Consider the following 19,814-nt stretch of genomic DNA (forward strand, 5'->3'; position numbering starts at 1 on the left):
TTCTGTTTTGTCTAGAGATGGTGCATATAGAAAACAATATTATTAAATTTAAAGGCACATTTACCGATCTGGGCATGCTACGAATTCAGGGCTCTTCCCTTCTGGAGAAAACATTGATTGTCAATAAAAAGTCATTTTTCTTTTTTCTTGTTTTCTAAATGAAGTGAGAAAAGTGTTCTGTATTACAGCAATTCAGTTCTTCAGCAGGAAAATGCAGGTAAATGTGCAACTGAGTGGAATCAAAATATGAATGTTGTCGTGTTCAGCCTGAGCTCTGTGCTGACAAAAAAAAAAGATCCTGAAAATGAGAGATTTCTGTCCATTCCCACCAGCATTTTCCATACAGTGCTGCAAATATCTAACAGTCCATAAAGCTCACAGCATTGTCTTAGGCAGTTTTTATGTGACAGATAGTGAGATTGGGTGAGATGGGATGCACAGAATATCAAAAGTGCATATGTTGTATTTTCCTAGTAGGAAAGTAGTTGGGACTACATGCTCTACTACTACATGCTCTACTACTCCTAGTTGGGAGTAGTATTTTAGTTCTGTGGCTTTCAACATTTCCAATTTGTGACCCTACAGCTTTGTATATTTGAGTCAATTGACAATTGACAGCTTTCATCCAAGTACCACTTAGGGGTAGCCTGCTGACCCCAGATACATTGTTGAAAACCATTGGTGAAAACCTGTTTCCTGAGGGAAAGGAAAAATACATGTACAGAGAAAGTTTTAAACAGTTACCAAAGGGGAAAAGTAAGGTTTTCAGCCTGTTGATCTGTTGACAATTCTAAATATATACTTCAAAAAGATTAGGAATTACGGCTATGTACTTTTGACAATTGGTCTCTCGTTTGTTCAAAATTAGGGAGCTCTTAATCTGTCAGGCCACCCAGTGCTTAACGAAAAGATGGTGGGAGGCACTTAAAAAGAGTACGTTCATAATGGCATATAAAGGTAATCTCTGACATGAGAAAAAATGTAGAAAACATTTTCTAACAGAACAAATTATGATCAAGTTTGCCTCAGATGTGGGAAGATAAAATGTTCTTTGTCTGCTTTATCAATAAATAGCCATTCCAGTGAACCTTAGAGCCTTATTCCAAGGTCAATAGAAAGAGTTTCATCAGTCTTAAGGGATTTTGCATGAAAACCTATCCTGGGAGTCAGTAACATCTGGTCTGTGGGCTGAGTATAGCCCATGCTCTAATATCCTCTATTCAAAGTCACATTTTTTCTGTGTTACCCCTGGATAACACAGGGTTGTGTGCTAATACAAAGGTCTACCAAGTGCACCTGAAAGGCTTATTTAACCCTCAGCAGGGAACAGGGGACCCTTTTCCACCCTTGGCAAAAAAATGCTTCATGTGCAATCTGATTTATTAAAAGCAACAGACACTGAACTTTGACAAAATAAATGCTCACTTGCTCTTACTTCGTCTGCAAAGCCTTAAATGGAAAAAATAAAAAATAAAAAAAATAATTTTGTGGAAAATATTAAATACAATACTATTTTTAGTATTTCAACACCCTATGCTTCTGACATGTCCTAAAAGTAATGGCAGTGAAAGCTGGACTTTCAATTCAGCAGTAATGTAGATGTAGTCCAAAATCAGACAGTTGCATCAGGAGAGTGTGCCATAGTGGACCTACATTTTAACCTCACTCTGTATTCTCCTGTGAGAATGAAAGGAGTTTGCTGGTCTCTTTTTGCTCATTGAAACCCCTTATGTACTGCTCCCTGCTAAAATGTATTGGTTTGCAAAGCTGTCTGCTTAGATATGGCATTATTTACTTAATGTTATCATCAAAAGCTTTGTGTGGAAGACACAGAGCAATTAATTGAGTAAATCCCTGGCTGCAGCTTACGCCTTTCAGCTAAACAAACAAACTATAAAAGGACAGTGATACAGTTGGGTGTAAGGAAGAGAAAATACATATTTTGTGTTGGTAAAAAAAGAAAAGTTAAAGCTACAGTCTTAAAATAATTTTAAAACTTTTAAATGTTAATTTTTAAATGGTAAATTGGTAATTTTTTAAATTTTTTTTTAAATGGTAATTTGGAAACAGTGGAAGGAAAATAATGTCTTTTCAGCTCAAGAGGTGAAACAACACATTATTACATATACCAGGTCCTCCAGGAGTGGATGTGGCCTGCACAAGTTCACCAGTAGAGGTATGCCACTTCTTCAGGATAGTCAGTGTACTTCAACAGCAGTCAGTGTGCTGATGAATTGTACAAGTATGAAAGGGTTGAAGTAATTCTTTAGATATCTTGTATATAGAGGAGCAATTTTTGGAACATTTTTTGAGTTTATATGAATTTTTAGAAGTTCACTGCCAATGTAGCAACTACAGAAGAAAGAGAGAAAATTCTAACTTGTTAGACTAGATCTGTGATATAAAACACATTTTCCAAACTAATTTCCTGCATAGAGAGCACAGAAGTGTTGGACATCTAAACATGTCATTTTTGCTTAGGAATATACAAGTATAGGGATATGCAAACACCAAAAGTTTCACTGCAGGTGCAATTTCCAGATGAAAATGAAAGTTTTTCATATATTCATATATTCATATTCATATTCATATATTCATATTTTCTGATTTATATATTTACAGATAGGGAAAACGGGTGCCTATCTGCAGTTCCTCAGTATTTTGTCCAGAATGCTGATCAGACTGACAGAAGTCGATGTTTATGATGAGGAAGAAATCAACATTAGTAAGTTCTTGATATGAAAATATTTGCTTCTGGAAAGTGTAGACATTTGTTATGTTAATTCAAGAAGTAATTTGCCTGCATATTTGATGCTGTTCACCTTTGTAACTGATTTATGTTATTGAAATATTTTATACTGTCCATTTTACTCATCAGATCCTTCATCTTCTTGACAAGGGTAGAAAAGTATTTCATTGGACTAGTGCTCTTTTTTACCTGTTTCAAAAAAAGGCCTGATTTCACTGCACATTCTCTTTGACTACTCTAGTCTTATCACTAGAAGGTGTGGTAAGCTTTAACTCTGCACTGGACTTAATTCTGTGATTTCTGAAGCAAGGTTTCTTTTCCTTAATGGGAATAAAGTATCTTTCCTCAACAGAGTTCACAAATGTGGTGTGGAAAGACTGCAAAGGCCTGGATCTAGGTAGATCAGTCTTACCAGGACCTTGACATTGTTTTCATTATAATTCCACCAACTGTTATAATAAGATTATCAAGGTCTTAGAATTAAAAGAAACATTTAAAAGCCAGAATTTTCTTGACATATGAGGTTCGTTTGTTCAAAGGTGCACGTCTTTATGCATAATAATATTGCTTCATCAGAATGATGAAATAAAAAAAAATGATTTAAGAATTGTAGGCATAACAAAACCTTCTATAACAATATAAAGAATGTTTAAAATTGTAATTCCATGAATTTTTATTTTTCAATAATACCATAGACATAAAAGAAGAACCTGATCAATGCTACCATCAACCTGGAGATACGTGGCCAGATTTGGAGACATTTAAGAAGATCCCTTTTAACTACACTATCCATGACCCGAAATATGAAGATGCAAGTCTGATTTGTTCCAAGCTTCAGACAATAAACAGTGAAGGTTAGAATTTGAAAAATCTAGAATGGCATACATATATGTATTCGTTTGGTTTTAATGTGATAATTCTGTTGATTTTAAACAGAATGAAATCAGAATTGCACTTGACTAGGTAATAATGGAAAGAGATTTGTAGTTTGTTAGATGAAACACCAGAGTATGAAACTTATCAATAGTTTATGGAATGCTAAATGGGTAGTGTCTCATTGAAAAAGTTATGATCCCACAAAAAGAATTGTATATTTGAATGTTTTTATGTAATAACATTGTCTTGTTTTGTAGCAATGTAGTGACATGCATTAGTTATGTACTTGAATTTGTGTTCTTAAAAGTGTTTATAGGTTTATTTAGTTTAGGTTTTGGAAATGGTGAAATGCATCTAGATTACTGGAGTACTCAGGTGTGAATTAGTCCTCTGGACTCCCTTAAAAATCTTTCATGAGAAATAAGCTCTTCTAAAGTAAAATTTATCTCATGATAAAGTATACATGTAAGGTAGGTCAGGTCAATTAAAGGCTAGATGTGTCTGCTGCTTTCTGTGGGCTGTAACACTCATCTAGCTTACAGGCAAAATAATAAATGAAAATGTCTACAGCCAGGTGAAACAAATCTCTTACTATGGCCTGTATATAAGCCAGCTGGACGTACACAAGCCCATGAGACTGGGTAGGATGCATCCAAGCATTCCAATGGAGCTGGCCAACATCCAGCTCCTGTTGTAAGGTTCCTGTTTATCATCTTTAAAGGTAATGACAATTGTTGGGGTTTCCTGATGACTGGAAAAAGGCAAATACCATGCCTTTCCTCTACAGGACAAGAAGAAAGATTGAAGCAAATACACCCTAGTCAGCATACACTCAGTCCCCCAAACAATTACGGAACAAACCCTCCTGCAAGCCATGTCTAGGCTCCAGCCCTGTGATCACAGTATTCACAGTATTCAGTATTTTGTATTCACAAACTAATGTAGATACACAGTGTAAGTACAAGCGACAACAGACACAAGGCGCAACATGGGAAAATACAAGCAGATAGTATGAAAAATACTTCCAGAATAAGAGTGCTCAAACTCTGGAGCAAGTTGCCCAGAGAGACTGTGGAAAATCTATACTTAGTAATTTTTAAAATTGATAGGACAAGAGCAACCTGATCTGATGCTGAAAATTTGAATGAAGTGTTTGGCCAGATGACATAACATAAGCCCTTTTCAACAGAAATGATTCCCATTTAAAGGCTGCATGGAGCTCATGTAGTCATGGTCTCAACTCTGCATAGGTAGGTGTTCTCATCATAGGTTATCATTAAATCTCATCTTTCTTCTGTCTCCCACAAAAGAAAACTTTTTATTTAATGTGGTTATATGTTAAAAAGCAACATCAGTAAGCTTATTGAGTTCATTTCTCTTAATTACTGTGATGTCCATCACAGGACTGCAGATGTCTGTCTTAAGACCCTTTTTTACTGTTTATTAATTTTCAAAGTGTTCAACCAGTAATAGCAGCAGCAGCAATAATAATTTTAATAATCTAGCTTTGCTTATGCCTCAGCTTTATGTACATTTCTACAGAACTATCATAATCATGAACTTGCAGATACATCTTTGTAGTGCTCTTTGGTGTACGCATTAATTTATAAAACACATCAGAATAAATTCCTATTTTGTTTGCATTTATTTACTCATGCCATTTTTCCTAGAAAATAAAATGATAGAAACAGTCTGTCATAAGGGAATACATTCTGGACTTGAATACATGCTACATCTATGTTGTTTCTTTTTTAAATAGATAGGTCAATGAGCAGGAGACAGGAGGATATGTATACACGCCGTCAAACAACTAGAATGAGATTATCCAAGTATGCAGCATATAACACCTATCATCACTGTGAACAGTGCCATCAGTATATGGGTTTCAATCCCAGGTACCAGGTAAAGATTTCCAGATGCTACCTATCAGAACAAAAACTGATACAGACAGAGACCGAACTCAGTTTTGTGTTCATTCACTGTATCTGAATTAGTTTACAAACTGTATCTATGTATTAAAAACAAAGAAAGTGCTAATTGACAGATTTTGTTATTTCTTGGGGTTTGCCTGCCTTGACCAGACTGCAGATATGGGTACTTCACAGGACTGTTCCTCACCTCATTTACACTAACTTATTTCAGTGCTGTTATGAGCAGTCTACATGTACAATACCAGTGAAAACTGCTCTCCCAGTAAACTTTTCACACTGGGACTTCCTTACGTTTTGATCTGAGTTACCACAAAAGATGTTACTTCTGAAACTGCAGTACTGCAGTATAGAGTATTTTGTAAATGGCATATAGGTTGTTATTGCTCAGTGTGACTCTCCAATTTCCTGACTATTAGAATGTGAGGAAGAATGTATTAGCGATGCTAACACTGTTTTTTATGTGTCAGATAGCATTTCTGAAAGCAGCAAGTGGCGTGTAAGTATCGGTACTGTCTGCATACAAAGCTGAAACAATGGTTTCAAAAGAGGGAGCCACAACTTTTTTTTTCTTCTTTTTTTTCTCAGTGTAATATATCATAGGGGTAATATCATCAGTGTAATATATCATAATCATATGCTTAACACATAGTGAATCATTAGGTAAAATATAGTGCAATACAGTAAGTGATTGTTATGCTTTTTGTAATATTATGAATGTGTATTAACCACAGCAAGACCTTGTAGGAGATGTTTGACTCTAACCACTGGAATTATCTTTTTTTTTTTTTTTCCATTCTCAGCTTTATGAATCCACTCTGCACGCATTTGCCTTTTCCTATTCCATGCTGGGAGAAGAAATCCAGCTGCATTTTATCATTCCAAAGTCAAAGGAACATCATTTTGTTTTTAGCCAGCCAGGAAGACAATTGGAAAGCATGAGACTACCGCTAGTCACAGATAAGGTAGATGGATTATTATATTTACGTCTGTGTGTGGGAGAGCAACATAACCAATTTTTAAATTTGTTGAATTAGGATTCTTTACACTTCTGGTCCTGCTATCAAGAGATAATAAGGATGTCCTGACACCAAGCTTGTATTTTCTGCCAGAAAGGGAGACATGAAGCAAAGCTGTCAAACCGCTAATAAATTTTTTCTTTTGCTCATTGCCAAGGCTGATCCTTCAGTACATACGTTCTTAATCTGGGGCAAAAGTTCTTTGGTTATGAGTTTAAGATGTTAAAGTGAGAATGGTTTCAGCAATGAGCCTCAGAGACATGGTTTCTTTTGTCAAACTGTTTACTGTAAGGAAACATTTATTTTGTTGTAGAAGATGACAGTAGATTATCTATCTTATTTTGCATAAATGCTCAAATGGTTTCATAAAAGAGCAAGGCTTTCAAAGAATCTTTGTCATGGCTTTAAAACTGTACAAAGAATTGCAGGGCGCTCTTGCAGAAAACACTTTATATGATCATCCATCTGACAGGCTATGCAATCTTGAACGCTGGCCTTTACAGAGACTCCTAATATCTATGCTTATGGTGAAACTCTGAATGGTTCAGGCCACACTGCCTGGATTATTGGAACAATTTGTGGAACAATAGTAAGTGGTAGCACTTCTATCTTTGAGAAAATAAGCTTCTTCCAATAAATGATAATCAATCAATATGACCTCCCAGTTTGGACATTTATGCCCAGCTCAAGATTGAAATGGGAGACCCCAACCAGCAACCCAGGAGAAACTGTACAATGTGAGGATGAAACTTCAGTAAGCTTGTGCTTGGCTAGGTAATTGGAACTGTGCATTGGGTCCTTGTGGATTCTTTTCTTGCTTCTGCTAGTGGCTTGCTCTAAGAGTTTGCCAAAACTGTTTATTCTTTCTTTGCTTCTTTGTTCATCTTCTCCAAAATGGTGCCTTCCGTCTTTCTGCAAGCTTGAAAAGTGCTATGAGATATAAATCTAGATTATGAAACCCTTACAATTTTTTTTTCTCAATGTGTTTTAACTTCCCCTTTGTAGAACTCCATGGGCATCAAACCCACCATGTTATACTTTGGCAGTTTTAAATCTGGTCTGCTTAATTGTGAGGGCTTTGGAGAGTCTCTGTGAAGAGGCACACATTCATTCTGCGTCCTTAATGGTCTTAGTAGGGACCAGGCTGAAATCAGTTGCCCTGACTGGAATAGTCCTGGAAGTCTTGAGAAACAGGCCTCTTAGGAGCTGTACTATCAGACTCGAAGGTACCTAGTGAGTTTAAATGCATTCAAGTTTGGATGATAGCCAGTCATAAGACTTTTATTGCAGTTTTGGACTAAGATGTTTCTTACCATCTTATGTCATATGGACCTGAATCCTTTACCAGATCTAGCCTTGAGGTCCATGTGCATTTGGCAGGTCAAGTTTTTAGCAAGACTGTCCTGTCCACCACACTCTCACCAGTCAAAGAAGCTCATAGAGTTTTCTTTTTTCCAACTCATGCTTATTTTCCTATTAAGCTAATTTAAAACGTAGCAATGTAGAGTCACTGAATCTGACTCTACTGACAGATTTGTTTCTCCTTGTTTAAACATCATCCAGCTTAATGCAGAAACTCACATTTCTATTTATTTACAGAATGAAGATTACATAAAAAGCCCCACTTTTACTCCCACCACTGGGCGTCATGAACATGGACTTTTCAATTTATACCATGCAATGGATGGAGCCAGTCACTTGCACGTTTTAGTTGTAAAGGAATATGAAATGGCCATATATAAGAAGTACTGGCCCAACCACATCATGCTTGTTCTTCCAAGCATTTTCAATAGTGCAGGAGTAGGTAAGTATAGCCAAAAGTTCTAACAAATGAGAACACATGATTTGGGCCCTTGAGGTGGTGTTATTCATCAGTGAAATGTAGATATACACCTGGTAGCTACCATATCTGATCTGGTGACCTGGATTCTCTTTGAAGACAATGTGTCACAGTCTCAGGTGCCATTCACTTAATCCTGGTCACCTAGAACAAGCTAGATGAATCATATCATAGAAATATTTACTTTTCACTACTGATTTTAAATGGAAATGAAGGTGGTTAATTCAGATGGAGTTACCTCCTCTTTTTTTTTTTTTTTTTTTTTAAGTAAATTGTGTGCTATTTCCAGAAGCCTGTGTCGCTGCTAGTTCTGTGTGGATATCTCAGGTAGCAAGGGGAGCCTCAAATATCACTACATGCTTCTGTTTTTTTCAACTGAATTGTGCTCAGGCTTGTTGGTAGAGGAGGGAACTACAGGATCTCACAGAAGTGGATCATGTGAATTTGTGAGGCTGGAAGCCCTCTACTACAGTCTCAGATGTGTGTGGGGGAGAACAGAGATGGGAGAAGATTAGTAAGCATGCAGATTATGTACATGTCTTAGGTAGATTCTGTTAATATAACACCTGTGAAATATTCAGCACCTCGCTTAACTTCTGGAACAATTTGTAGACAGCAGCAGTGACAAACATTCAAAGTAGACAGTCAAGGGAAATTGTTCCTGTGTTGTTCAGTTAATCATTTCTAGATGTTCGCACTAAGATATGATAGTGGAGGCAAATATCTGTTAAGTTAAAAGAATTGGTGACTAAACCCTTAAGACATTAACAAACCTTTACTACAGAAGTCAAGGCTTCATTTTGCATGCTTCCCAGTGGGGTCCTGTAAGTCACTTAAAGCAAGTGACATGGGAGATTGGCCCCAGGGAGTGTCAGGGTGTTAAAACCTTCAGAGTGAGTCATACCCTGGGGTGCAGAAATGTTCCCTTTAAGAAATTTCCAAGATAAAAGCAAACAATTTCTGTCCCTACTTTTCATCTTATGGTTTATGTCCTTGGTTTCAGGTGCTGCACACTTCCTCATTAAAGAGTTATCTTATCATAACTTGGAGTTAGAACGAAATCGGCAGGAGGAGCTGGGGATAAAACCCCAGGATATTTGGCCTTTCATTGTCATTTCAGATGACTCCTGTGTTATGTGGAATGCAGTAGAAGTTGATTGTTCAGGAGACAGGAAAAGGTAAATAGAGGAACACAGGCTTTTTCAGCTGATCTCTTTTAAGCTTTCACTGCATATCAGTTTTGAACTCACATGTTTGATATACTTCTTTTACCCTGTACTAGCACGGAATAATATTTGCCTAATGAAAGAAATGTTTTCCTTAGATATCTGGCTTTGCATAGCACAATGTTTAGTGCCTGTTTTTCATTCCTGTCCCCTGAGGATTTAAGTGCCTTGCAGCCTTTGCTGTATAGTGTGACTCTGGTTCAAACTAGAATAACTTGGACTGAAAATTTCATCTTCTTTAAACAATCCATGACAGACTGGGAAAACAAAGGCATTCAAATGTACATTTTTGTCAGATTTTTCCAAGGAAGCTAAAAGACATTTTTGTGAAAATTGGGCATCTAATTTTCCCTAGCTCATTTGTCAGTCCCAGTCTGTGTGTCTCTTACATTATTTCCCCAAATCCCCAAACAAGTGTTTTTGTTCTCATTGCTTTAGAACATTATTTGTACTAGATATTTCTGTCTACTCCCATACATAACAATGTTATTCAGGATTTATAGCAAACCTTGAAAGAGAACTAAAGTCAGCAAAAGCTTTGGTATTTATGGACTTGAGTGGCAGGCTAGGAGGATCTCATGCTTTGCTCTCGAGTTGCTGGCACAAAGCCAGCAACCCTCGAGTGGTCATTTGGAACATTATCCAGGTAACTTGAAAAGTTTACAAACCTGAGTAAATATTTTGAAAGATCTAAGATAAATTTCAGACCTAGTATATCAGTCCCCAGTGCATAAGTATTAGTTAATTGTAAGTTTTCACTCTATCCTGGAGTGAGAGGTGAAACATTGTAATAAAGAAAGACAGCACTGAAGTTACCTACCTGATGCTCATAACTACTTTTGACTGTTGAGAACTGTTGTTCACATAACTAAAATTCTGATTATTCTCTGTGTACTTTAACACATTTTCCTAATTACTATAGTGACTATACATGGACTGAAAGGAATGTTTCCTTGAAGCAAATTCTGCAACATATTGAAGCAACTCCCAATGTCACTCACTATGCGTTAATTGGGATGAGGAAATGGTCCAGTAAAGCAAACAGTACTGAGATCAAGGAGCCTTTCTCCTGTTGCCATGTACATGATTTCATTATGCTAAATGTTGATCTGACACAGAATGTACAGTACAATCAGAACAGGTAAGTGAATAAATAGCATCTTTCAAAAGACAGTGAACCAAATAAAGGAAGTTTTACAAATGCTCGTGTCGGCTTTTTGGGGAAATTGTTAATAGGAAGCAAACAAATTTTCTTTTTCTTATTGAAGGTTCAAATCCTTCCCAAATTACCATCAGTTCGAAAAGGACATGAATCTCCATAGTTTCAAATAAGCAGTCATATCTGAATCACAGAGAAAATGCATTCAGCAGTGTGCCCTGTAGTGCAAGTCCACCAGTTGTCTAGTTCAAGCAGCCTTCTGGTAAACACCATATGTCTGGATGGTACATAGCCAAGTCTTGTTCTGACATGGAACTGAGGTATAGTTGGGCTTTTTATGCTGAGCAGCACAACACAGAACACAACAAAGGATGAGTTTCTTTACTGTGAAGGTGGTCAAACACTGGAAGAAGATTCCTTGCAGGATGATTGATGCCCCGTGGCTGTCAGCGTTCAAGAGACATTTGGATAATGCCCTCAATAATGTTCCTTAACTTTTGGTCAGCCCTGAAGTGGTCAGGCAGTTGGACTGTATGATCCTTGAAGGCCCCTCCCAACTTAATTGTTCTGTTCCATTCCATTCTGTTCCGTTCCATTCTGTTCCATTCTGTTCCATTCTGTTCTGTTCTGTTCTATTCTAAACATTGGAGCATACTACATGTACGCTCATCAGCAAATTCAGAAGGAGTAAATGAACCTCATTAACATTAGTGGTTTTTCTCATATTCTTCTGTCTCTGAATTCCCATTTTTTTCATTTATTATTTCACATAGCATTTCAGATTAAAGTACTGCCATACACAGTATCACCACAGTTACCAGAATTGTATTCACTAAATACATCATCTCATCGAAAATCGCTGATTTATGGGAAAGAAACAGATTTTGTTCCTGTTTCTGAGGGACAAGCATTTATCACAACAGAATGAAGTAGCTATTGCTGAAGGTGGGATTCACTTGCCTAAAGTGAGGCTTTGGCACCTCAGGATGTGTCCACATGGGGCTGACAGGTATGACATGAAATCTAAGACACTTATTTTTCTGTGAGCTATTTGGGATAGCCCAAGTCATCTAAAATGGCACTGAGCACCTAGACTTGGATAACCAAACCCCGTTGTACTTCTCAGTAAAACTGTCTCAGGAAGATGTCTTATGAAGTCCGAGTTTATTTGTAACTTGGGGAAGCGCTTCTGATTCCTTTAGTCTAGCTAAACAGATGACCTAAATTTTTATCATGACCAGTCTGACACTTTAAAAGAACATTTTAAATTTGTTCCCATCCATCTTCTGGCACAGAACTGTGCTCCCACGCTATCTAGCTGTATTATCTTATTAGGCAACATGAAGGGCTAATGGAGAGAATGACAGTGCAATAAAACACAATGATATGAGTACAGGCAGCAATGCTAAAATGTCAGGAATGCGAGACCACGCCACCCATTTCCTGTCTCTGTCTCTAATCCATGAGTGGCTCACCATAATGCTGTATGGGGGTGCTGTTAAGGCCGAAGCATTACATGACATGCCGAGCTGAGCTGGCAAAGAAAAAAGTATATTTTAAAACACAGAGGGACTGACAGTCAGGGATAACAAATATCCATGTAGATCAAAGAGAAGGTTTTCAAAACATACAATCAAATATCATTTTTCTCACTAATGCTCACTGTTGCAGTAACTGCTTAGCTTTCCTAAATCCAAGCCCTGGATGTTAATCCCACAGTTCTGCACATCATCCTGTTTCCTGTGTAGTATCTACATTCAAAATGGAGAACTGAGTTTGAATTTCCCAAAGGCCAGAAGATTTGCATGTAGTCAGCTTTAGAAGTTTACCTTCTGGTCCATTTTATTTTTGAAGTGGGCCAAATCTAGCTCAAGGATGTCCTCATTCTGCGTGCTTTATTCCTATGTCTCAGCAGTTCTGTTGGACTAAGGAAAGAGAAATTGTCTTCAAATAAGTTTGTCTCTAATGCAGAATGACATTATTTCTGCAGAGGATTATTAAACAAACAAACAAACAAACAAAAAACACAGATATTTGTATTCTAAGGAAAAAATGAGTTATCATCTAGACATTTGAAATGTCAAATTTCAAATATCAAATGTCTATCATCCATGTCCTTGGAAGTCAAAGGAGTTAATTTCCTTGACCTTATTTGGGGTAGTAATTTGTGTATCTTTTTTCTATGACTGCATTATTGTATGAAGAGGCAAATAAAATAATTTAACTCCTAGGTCTTTTCCCTGGTGTCTTAATGCCTTTCTTCTATAACTTTCCCCTGTGTTTCCAGTCCTTTTACTCTGTAAGTGGTTCTTCCCTCGTTCTGATTTTCTAAATTTCAGTCCAGCCATTGTTAATGAACTCATTTATTATTACAAAGATGAAGCCTGTTTCCCTGACTGATAGCTACTGAATGGAGGGTTTGTATGTTTGACACCGGTCCTTTCTATTGTACAGATCAAAGACGAATGCTTGTATTTGTTAGTCAGTGATGAGAAACATTGCTCTGAATTGCTATGATTTTCTTCTTCCCAGGTTTATGTGTGATGATGTTGACTTCAACTTGCGTGTCCACAGTGCAGGTCTTCTCATCTGCCGGTTCAATCACTTCAGTGTCATGAAGAAGCAAATTGCAGTAGGAGGACAGAGATCTTTCCACATTAAATCTAAGGTGGGAACTGGCACCTCTGCTTCACCATTGTTAAAATTCTGTTTTCCCTTTTGTACCCTGTAACCAGGAGAGCTGAGGTATTATGGTGCATCACCAGTTGCCAGTAGTGGGATATGTCTGACATGTCTTTTTTGTCTTTCTTCCTGAAATCCACAATATTCTTGGTATAAATGCACCAGTTTGTAATCATTTTCTTTAAAACTTTCAAAAATACCTGAAGAATTTCTTTACAATTCAGATAACCATTCACTATAAGTTTTTTGTCTATATCTATTTGATTACTCATCTTCACATGATTTCACATTTAGGAGTACTTTGGTTTCAAAGAAGAAACCCCAAAGACTCTATAAATACAAATATAATTCTCTGAACCTCTGAAACATTTTCGGTAGCAGATATTTTTGTCTGAATGACTTTGCTTCTTATATAAATCTTAGATATATAGGATAGAGATGTGTTTTGTACAAACTAAAATTCAGATAAGTACAACTTGATTGATCAGGATTCATCTGTGCCAGAAATGTTTTTCCTCATAGGTGTCTGACACTCCAGTTTCAATCTCACCTGCTCAGTACATTTGTGCTCCTGACAGCAAGCATACATTCTTGGCAGCACCTGCTCAGTTGCTTCTTGAAAAATACCTCCAGTATCACAGCCATCGCTTCTTCCCCCTCTCATTGAAGAATTATAGTCATCCAGTGTTATCTGTGGACTGTTACCTTAACTTAGGACCACAGGTATGGAACAAAGTAACCTTCAATCAGCTCTAGAAATGTATGGCCTATGTTTTGGATGAGTTTGTTGAGGCATTTATTCATAACAGCCTTCAAACAATCAGATATGAAATCCTCATGTTGTTAAAATAAAATTCTTTGTCGTATAGAGATACTGAGAGAAATTACACATAAAATACATGTAGAGCAATACCAGAGTTGTCCAAAATACTTATATAGTCTGTGAGTGGTGTTAGAGTCTGAATTAATACAGAGCACTTTTTTTTTTTAAATAAATGTTTTCTTAATCTGTTGTAATTTGACCCTTCCTATACCAAATTTCTTCCAAATGAGTGTTTTACAAATGCTACCTAGTCCTGAGAAAGCCCTTCAAAGTACATATGTTTTAGATTACTTTTGACTGATTCGCTGAGGCAGAGAAGCAAATACCAAGACATGCAGCCAGAATGGGAGAAGTTGACATTAGGTCTCAAGAGCTGTTGACTCTCCCTAGTGGGTTTGGATCTAAAACCAAGGTCATATTTAAACACAAATGTAGGTCAGATAGAAGTGCAATAGTAAGGTGGTGGTGTTCAGTAGAGAGAAACTGTTTTTACCTTTTCACCTGGCTTGAATACTAAATGAAATTCAGACTTGTTGGATTTACTAACTTAACTTCTTTACCCAAACAGTTGTTTAATGACCTTTCTGTCTATGCTGTTCCCAGAACATTTTGACTGTGTCTTTTAATTTCCTTTCTGGCTGAGCTCCTGCAGGTTCCCACCATGCCTGGAAAAAACAAATTGTGTTGAAGGGCATTGTACTATTACTGTCTTCATCCATTGCACTGTTTCAGCTCTAATCCATTCAGCATATGAAATGAGTTTAATTAAGTTCTGGAATTTTTACCTGAATTGGTATATGATACAGTAGGATTGAAGGAATTCATGCAGCTATTTTATACATATAGACATGCATATAGATATCCTGGGCTGTCTCAGTTGCTGTGGGTCAGCCTTCTTCCACTGAATCATGCTGATTTATGCTAGATATGGGTCTGCCCCAAGTAAGTAGAATAGCACTTTGGAAGTAAACTCATGTGGGAAAGATTCCTTAATTTTAAATTTATAAACCCTGAAAAGGTGCTCTAAATATTCCTGGTTCCCTGTGGATTGGGGGAATAGCTATAGAAATGAAGTAACTAAACAACAGGAAACCTCATACAATTATTTATATGCACAGCTCTACTGACTTGAGTAATCCCATTGTGATGTAAATGAAATTAGACATTTCTAAAGGCTTCTTCTTGTTTCAGACTGCACAATTACTGTATTTGCTCTTGTGTGGGTAAACTGTGCTGGGTAGGTCACAGACTTATGGTTGTTTGGAGCTGTCATTACCACAGCTTTCAAACCCTATCATATCTAAACCACATGGTAATAATAATAATGAATAATTAGAACTAATGAATAGTTATGAATACTGTTTTTATATAGCTTTTAATAATTAGGGGGATTTTTAGAAAAGAACTGTAACAATCACAATATTTGGAGTTGGAAAGCAAGTCTGAATGTGAGTCAGGTGTGAATACTGAAAGGTATGAAACCTTAGCTAGTAGCGTTATATAGAAGCCTGAAGAAAGCTAACTTACGTGTGTTTTTTTTTTCTTCTCTCCCAATTAGATTGCAGTTTGCTATGTGAGTTCTCGGCCTCACTCTCTGAATATCAGTTCCTCGGGTTTGACATTCAGTGGTCTCTTGCTGTACCTCTGTGATTCCTTTGTTGTAGCTAGCTTTTTGAAGAAGTTTCATTTTCTTAAAGGTGAGCTGCAGTAATTTTATTACAGAAAATTATATATCCTGATCTCTAGGAATCTGGGCAAAAATGGGAAAAGTACTATTGATTTTGCATTTTATATAAAAATGTGCATATATATTTATGTATATGTTTATATTTGTCTTCATATGTCCTACCATTTTTGATGTTTGGTCATGCTGGCTCTGTACCAGTCTATAACTGTGTTCTGCAGAATTATAAGTGGAGAGGCAATGTTGGATCTCTACCATTATGCCTAGTGTATGTGCATAACTCTTTACCTTAAGCTTGAAAACTGAGTATTTAAGATTTACATATGAAGAATTTTCCCATTGTGTTCTTGCAAGTGATGTTTTCTAATTTTCAAGAGAAAATAGATGATGGATGTGACTCCATCAAAATCTATTTGCTGTCCTTTTAAATTACACAGTTTCTATTTCCAATTTATTCCTAATAATCAGTTTCTCTGTGTGGTGCTTATGATGATGGACAGTACTGGAGACAAATCACTTCCATCTGTACTGCAGGTCACATTGCAAACTTCTTTTGGATTGTTCTGCTACTGTTGTAGACATCTAATGCTCCAGGGATTTGTTTCACTTGGATGTAACTGTCACTAGAGTAGGAACACTATTGCAAATGCCTTGTTGAAACTGGCAGAGTTATGAACTGCTATGTTCTTTGTTTAGTTAATGCAGTTTTGTGTAGGTATGTGTAATAAAATGCAAATTGGTGTATATGGTGCTTTTACCTGCACACGCTACTGAAGCCACATAAGTGCCAGTGTCCATTCTCATTCTGGAGCAATGTCCACATTTTAATCGGCCTGTAGTTTCTCTGACAAGGCTGTCAGAGTAACGTCTAATGAAAGCAGTGCTTTTGTACTGCTTTTCCTCAAGGGAATGACGAGAAGCTATCAGTTTCAATTTGCACAAACCAGCCTATTTTTGTACTGTGTAGCACAAAGTGTGTTTGGTTCAGGATTTCCCTGTCTCCATTGGCAGTAAAATTGACCTTCTAGCCAGCTACCTGAGTGTTAAACACCACATGACTGTCTTGTTTCTTTTTACTGTATTCTCAACTGATTTTGTCTTGGGCATCTCTTCCTACCTCACCAGCTCTCTTTCAGAGTACTGGGTGCAGGTGAGGTAATTAGTTCCTCTTAATCAAGAACTTCTTTTCATAAGCCAGGAAGTCATGCTTGCATGTTGAAATGGTATCAGAATGCCAATCAAAACAGTTGATATTAAACCATCTCTGGTCAGCAAAGCACATAGAGCTTAATCAGCCATCATGGTGATTGTCTTGTGGGTTTAGGTGTTTTGTTGAGTGAGGTTTCACTCAACAAGGTAATGATGATCAGCAGGGCTAGAACAGTAATGGATGTAGGGTGTTACCTTGCTTTCTGTCAGGACCTATCACCACCTGCTTAGACTTGACATTTTTACCCTTTTTTACCCCAAGGTGTAAGCAATGTATTGCTAGTCCTGTTTACTAGATGAGTACTAGACATCTTAGGCTACACAAGACGACCCTGATTAATAGGGAGCCGAACGTAGCTCTCTGAAATCCTGTGTGTCCTAATTTTCTCTTAAGAACATCTGTAACTCCTGCTTTGAAACTGGTGGAAATTCCTTTTGCTAAGGGGTGGTGGGAGCTGGGTGATCTGAGAACAAAGGTGATACTCACATGGGTTTCTTTTTAATTGTTTACCTAGGTGCCACCCTGTGTGTTATTTGTCAAGATCGCAATTCCCTTCGCCAGACTGTTGTCCGGCTAGAGCTGGAAGATGAGTGGCAGTTCCGACTGAGGGATGAATTCCAGACTGCCAACGCAAAAGAGGACAGACCACTTTTCTTCCTGACCGGACGACATATTTAATAGAAATTAGACACGTTTTCTGTATAACTAGGAAAAAATGAATGACAAGAGACTAATTGCCACAATCTCACAAGATGACTTTTGAGAGGCTCTGCTTTCTTAGGAAAAACAGGACTGTTGGATGACATTGCTTATTAGAATCAATCAATTTATCCTCTTATTTCCAAGCACTATAAGTTACTCTTCTAATTCAATTGTCTGATGGAAGTAATTCTTGATTCCTGGGAAAGATGCAGAAACTTAGCATTCCATGTGGCAGAAATTATTTTGGATCAGAAAGGAGGTGAATTAATGCATTTCTTCTGTGGCAAAAATGACCACAAACAAGTTTATAAGCAAGAGTTTTAGAAAACTTTTTGTACATTCCCAAAATAGGAAATGAAAATTTAGGTGCAGATTTTGTTTTACGAGTCTTATTTATCTAACAGTTGGCACAAAGCAACAGGTTATTGTTAGTCTTGTAGTATATTGCTACTGATTGATCCAGGTAGGTTTTTTATATGAAGATATGTAAAGTATAATTCTTAAAAAATGGGAAATCCGTTGGAGCCTTAATTTTTGAACAGGTACCATACTGGATAGTTTTACCATACGAGAATTGTGGGTTGAAAGCATAATTATATGTCTGATTTTATTAGCATAAAGAAGAGTCAAGAAAGTAGACTTAACAGTGAGATCTGAACAATTAAACCTGAAAATGAAATTACCTGACACAACTGAGAATACCAAATGGTGAGACTGACCTGCAAGTGACTTTTTGCACCTAAAATGCTGGTGTTTTTTGGCCTCTGACTAAACTGTTGCACTGACTACAGACTTCAAGCTGGGCCCAGTGCAGTCAAAACAGAGAAGAGATGGTTCTGAAACCATCCCAATACACTTTCTGGGGATATTTTCTTGCCAAGGTGCTTCATAAGAGTGAGAAAATAGAGACTATGACTCTGAGGAGTTTAGGTGGCAATCTAAAAACACATTCTAGAAAGGCATGAGGCATCATGGTATTTTGTACACTCTAAATGTGAAGTCAGTGATCACAGTCCTTGTTTAGATTTTTGGAAATGTTCTCTGAGTTTTGGACTTCATGTTTGTCTTTACAGAATCAGTGTTTACTTTGCTCAGTCTGAGTGCAGGAAGGATGAGTGTAGACATTGCCAGAAGGTGTGTAATATTTGGGCAGTCTTTCTTGCTAGATATGCCAGTGAGATGGTCATTGATTTTTATACTGATGAAATGCCATTAGGTGGCCGAAGCCATGACAGTACTTGTCTTGAAATGGAGGCATGAATATGATTGTGCCAAAGAGCAAATTTAGGTTCCTTCACAGGGAAAAGCTAATTACAGTAACTGTAAGATACTTAGATTGCTGTTTACAAGATAACTGGTAGAAATTGGCATGCATGTATATTTTATTTTATTTTTTTTATTTTTATTTTTTTCAGAGATTTGCTTCATTTAAATTTTGGGAATGAAGGTCGGCATTGTTTTATGTAAATAGTATCACCTGGGCAGTTTTCAACAGTTAGTCAGTTAATTTAAACTTTTAAAATGAGTGTGACATTCATGTCTAATCCATCCTTTATAAATAAAGTTGATACTGCATGGACATCTGTCTTGGTGATATGTAGCACTGTCAAGCATGTTTTTGTGGGGGCGAGGGGAAAGTTGGATGAAAGGAATGCACTATTAAAGAATTCCTGAAACTGATCAAGAGAAAAAACAGCGTTATTTAATGGCCTAAAGTGTAACATAGCCTCAAAGGTACAAGAGTTTTTAGAAGAAATTGAGACTAAAGAGTGAGGGTTGAAAACTCCTGTCTTGTACTCAAACAATTTATACTAAATGTCTGTAAACTTTCCATATTTTTAGATGTGAGATTTGCTTTTCAAATGCTTAGACATGCATCTTTCTCCAAGATTCATCCTGAAAAAAAGGCCTTAAGT

General features: G+C 37.0%; 1 protein-coding gene across 7 annotated transcripts in view; it reads left to right on the forward strand.

The window, feature by feature from the left end:
- The window catches only part of GREB1 (growth regulating estrogen receptor binding 1), a 96,562-nt gene extending 77,085 nt beyond the window's left edge, over positions 1-19,477 (forward strand). For 6 of the 7 annotated variants that reach the window (XM_080588185.1, XM_080588182.1, XM_080588180.1 and 3 more), the window contains 11 exons: positions 2,623-2,725; positions 3,445-3,603; positions 5,385-5,527; positions 6,357-6,518; positions 8,172-8,376; positions 9,416-9,590; positions 10,561-10,779; positions 13,330-13,465; positions 14,002-14,202; positions 15,861-15,999; positions 17,711-19,477. In XM_080588185.1, the coding sequence (XP_080444311.1) occupies positions 2,623-2,725; positions 3,445-3,603; positions 5,385-5,527; positions 6,357-6,518; positions 8,172-8,376; positions 9,416-9,590; positions 10,561-10,779; positions 13,330-13,465; positions 14,002-14,202; positions 15,861-15,999; positions 17,711-17,874 (1,806 nt within the window). In that variant the 3' untranslated portion in view covers positions 17,875-19,477. The remainder of the gene's footprint in view (positions 1-2,622; positions 2,726-3,444; positions 3,604-5,384; positions 5,528-6,356; positions 6,519-8,171; positions 8,377-9,415; positions 9,591-10,560; positions 10,780-13,329; positions 13,466-14,001; positions 14,203-15,860; positions 16,000-17,710) is intronic. The other variant, XM_080588186.1, reaches the window with a different exon arrangement.
- The last annotated feature ends 337 nt before the right edge of the window (positions 19,478-19,814 follow it).

Source organism: Anser brachyrhynchus, assembly GCF_964034855.1.
Source record: "Anser brachyrhynchus genome assembly, chromosome: 3".
Classification (NCBI taxonomy): domain Eukaryota; kingdom Metazoa; phylum Chordata; class Aves; order Anseriformes; family Anatidae; genus Anser; species Anser brachyrhynchus.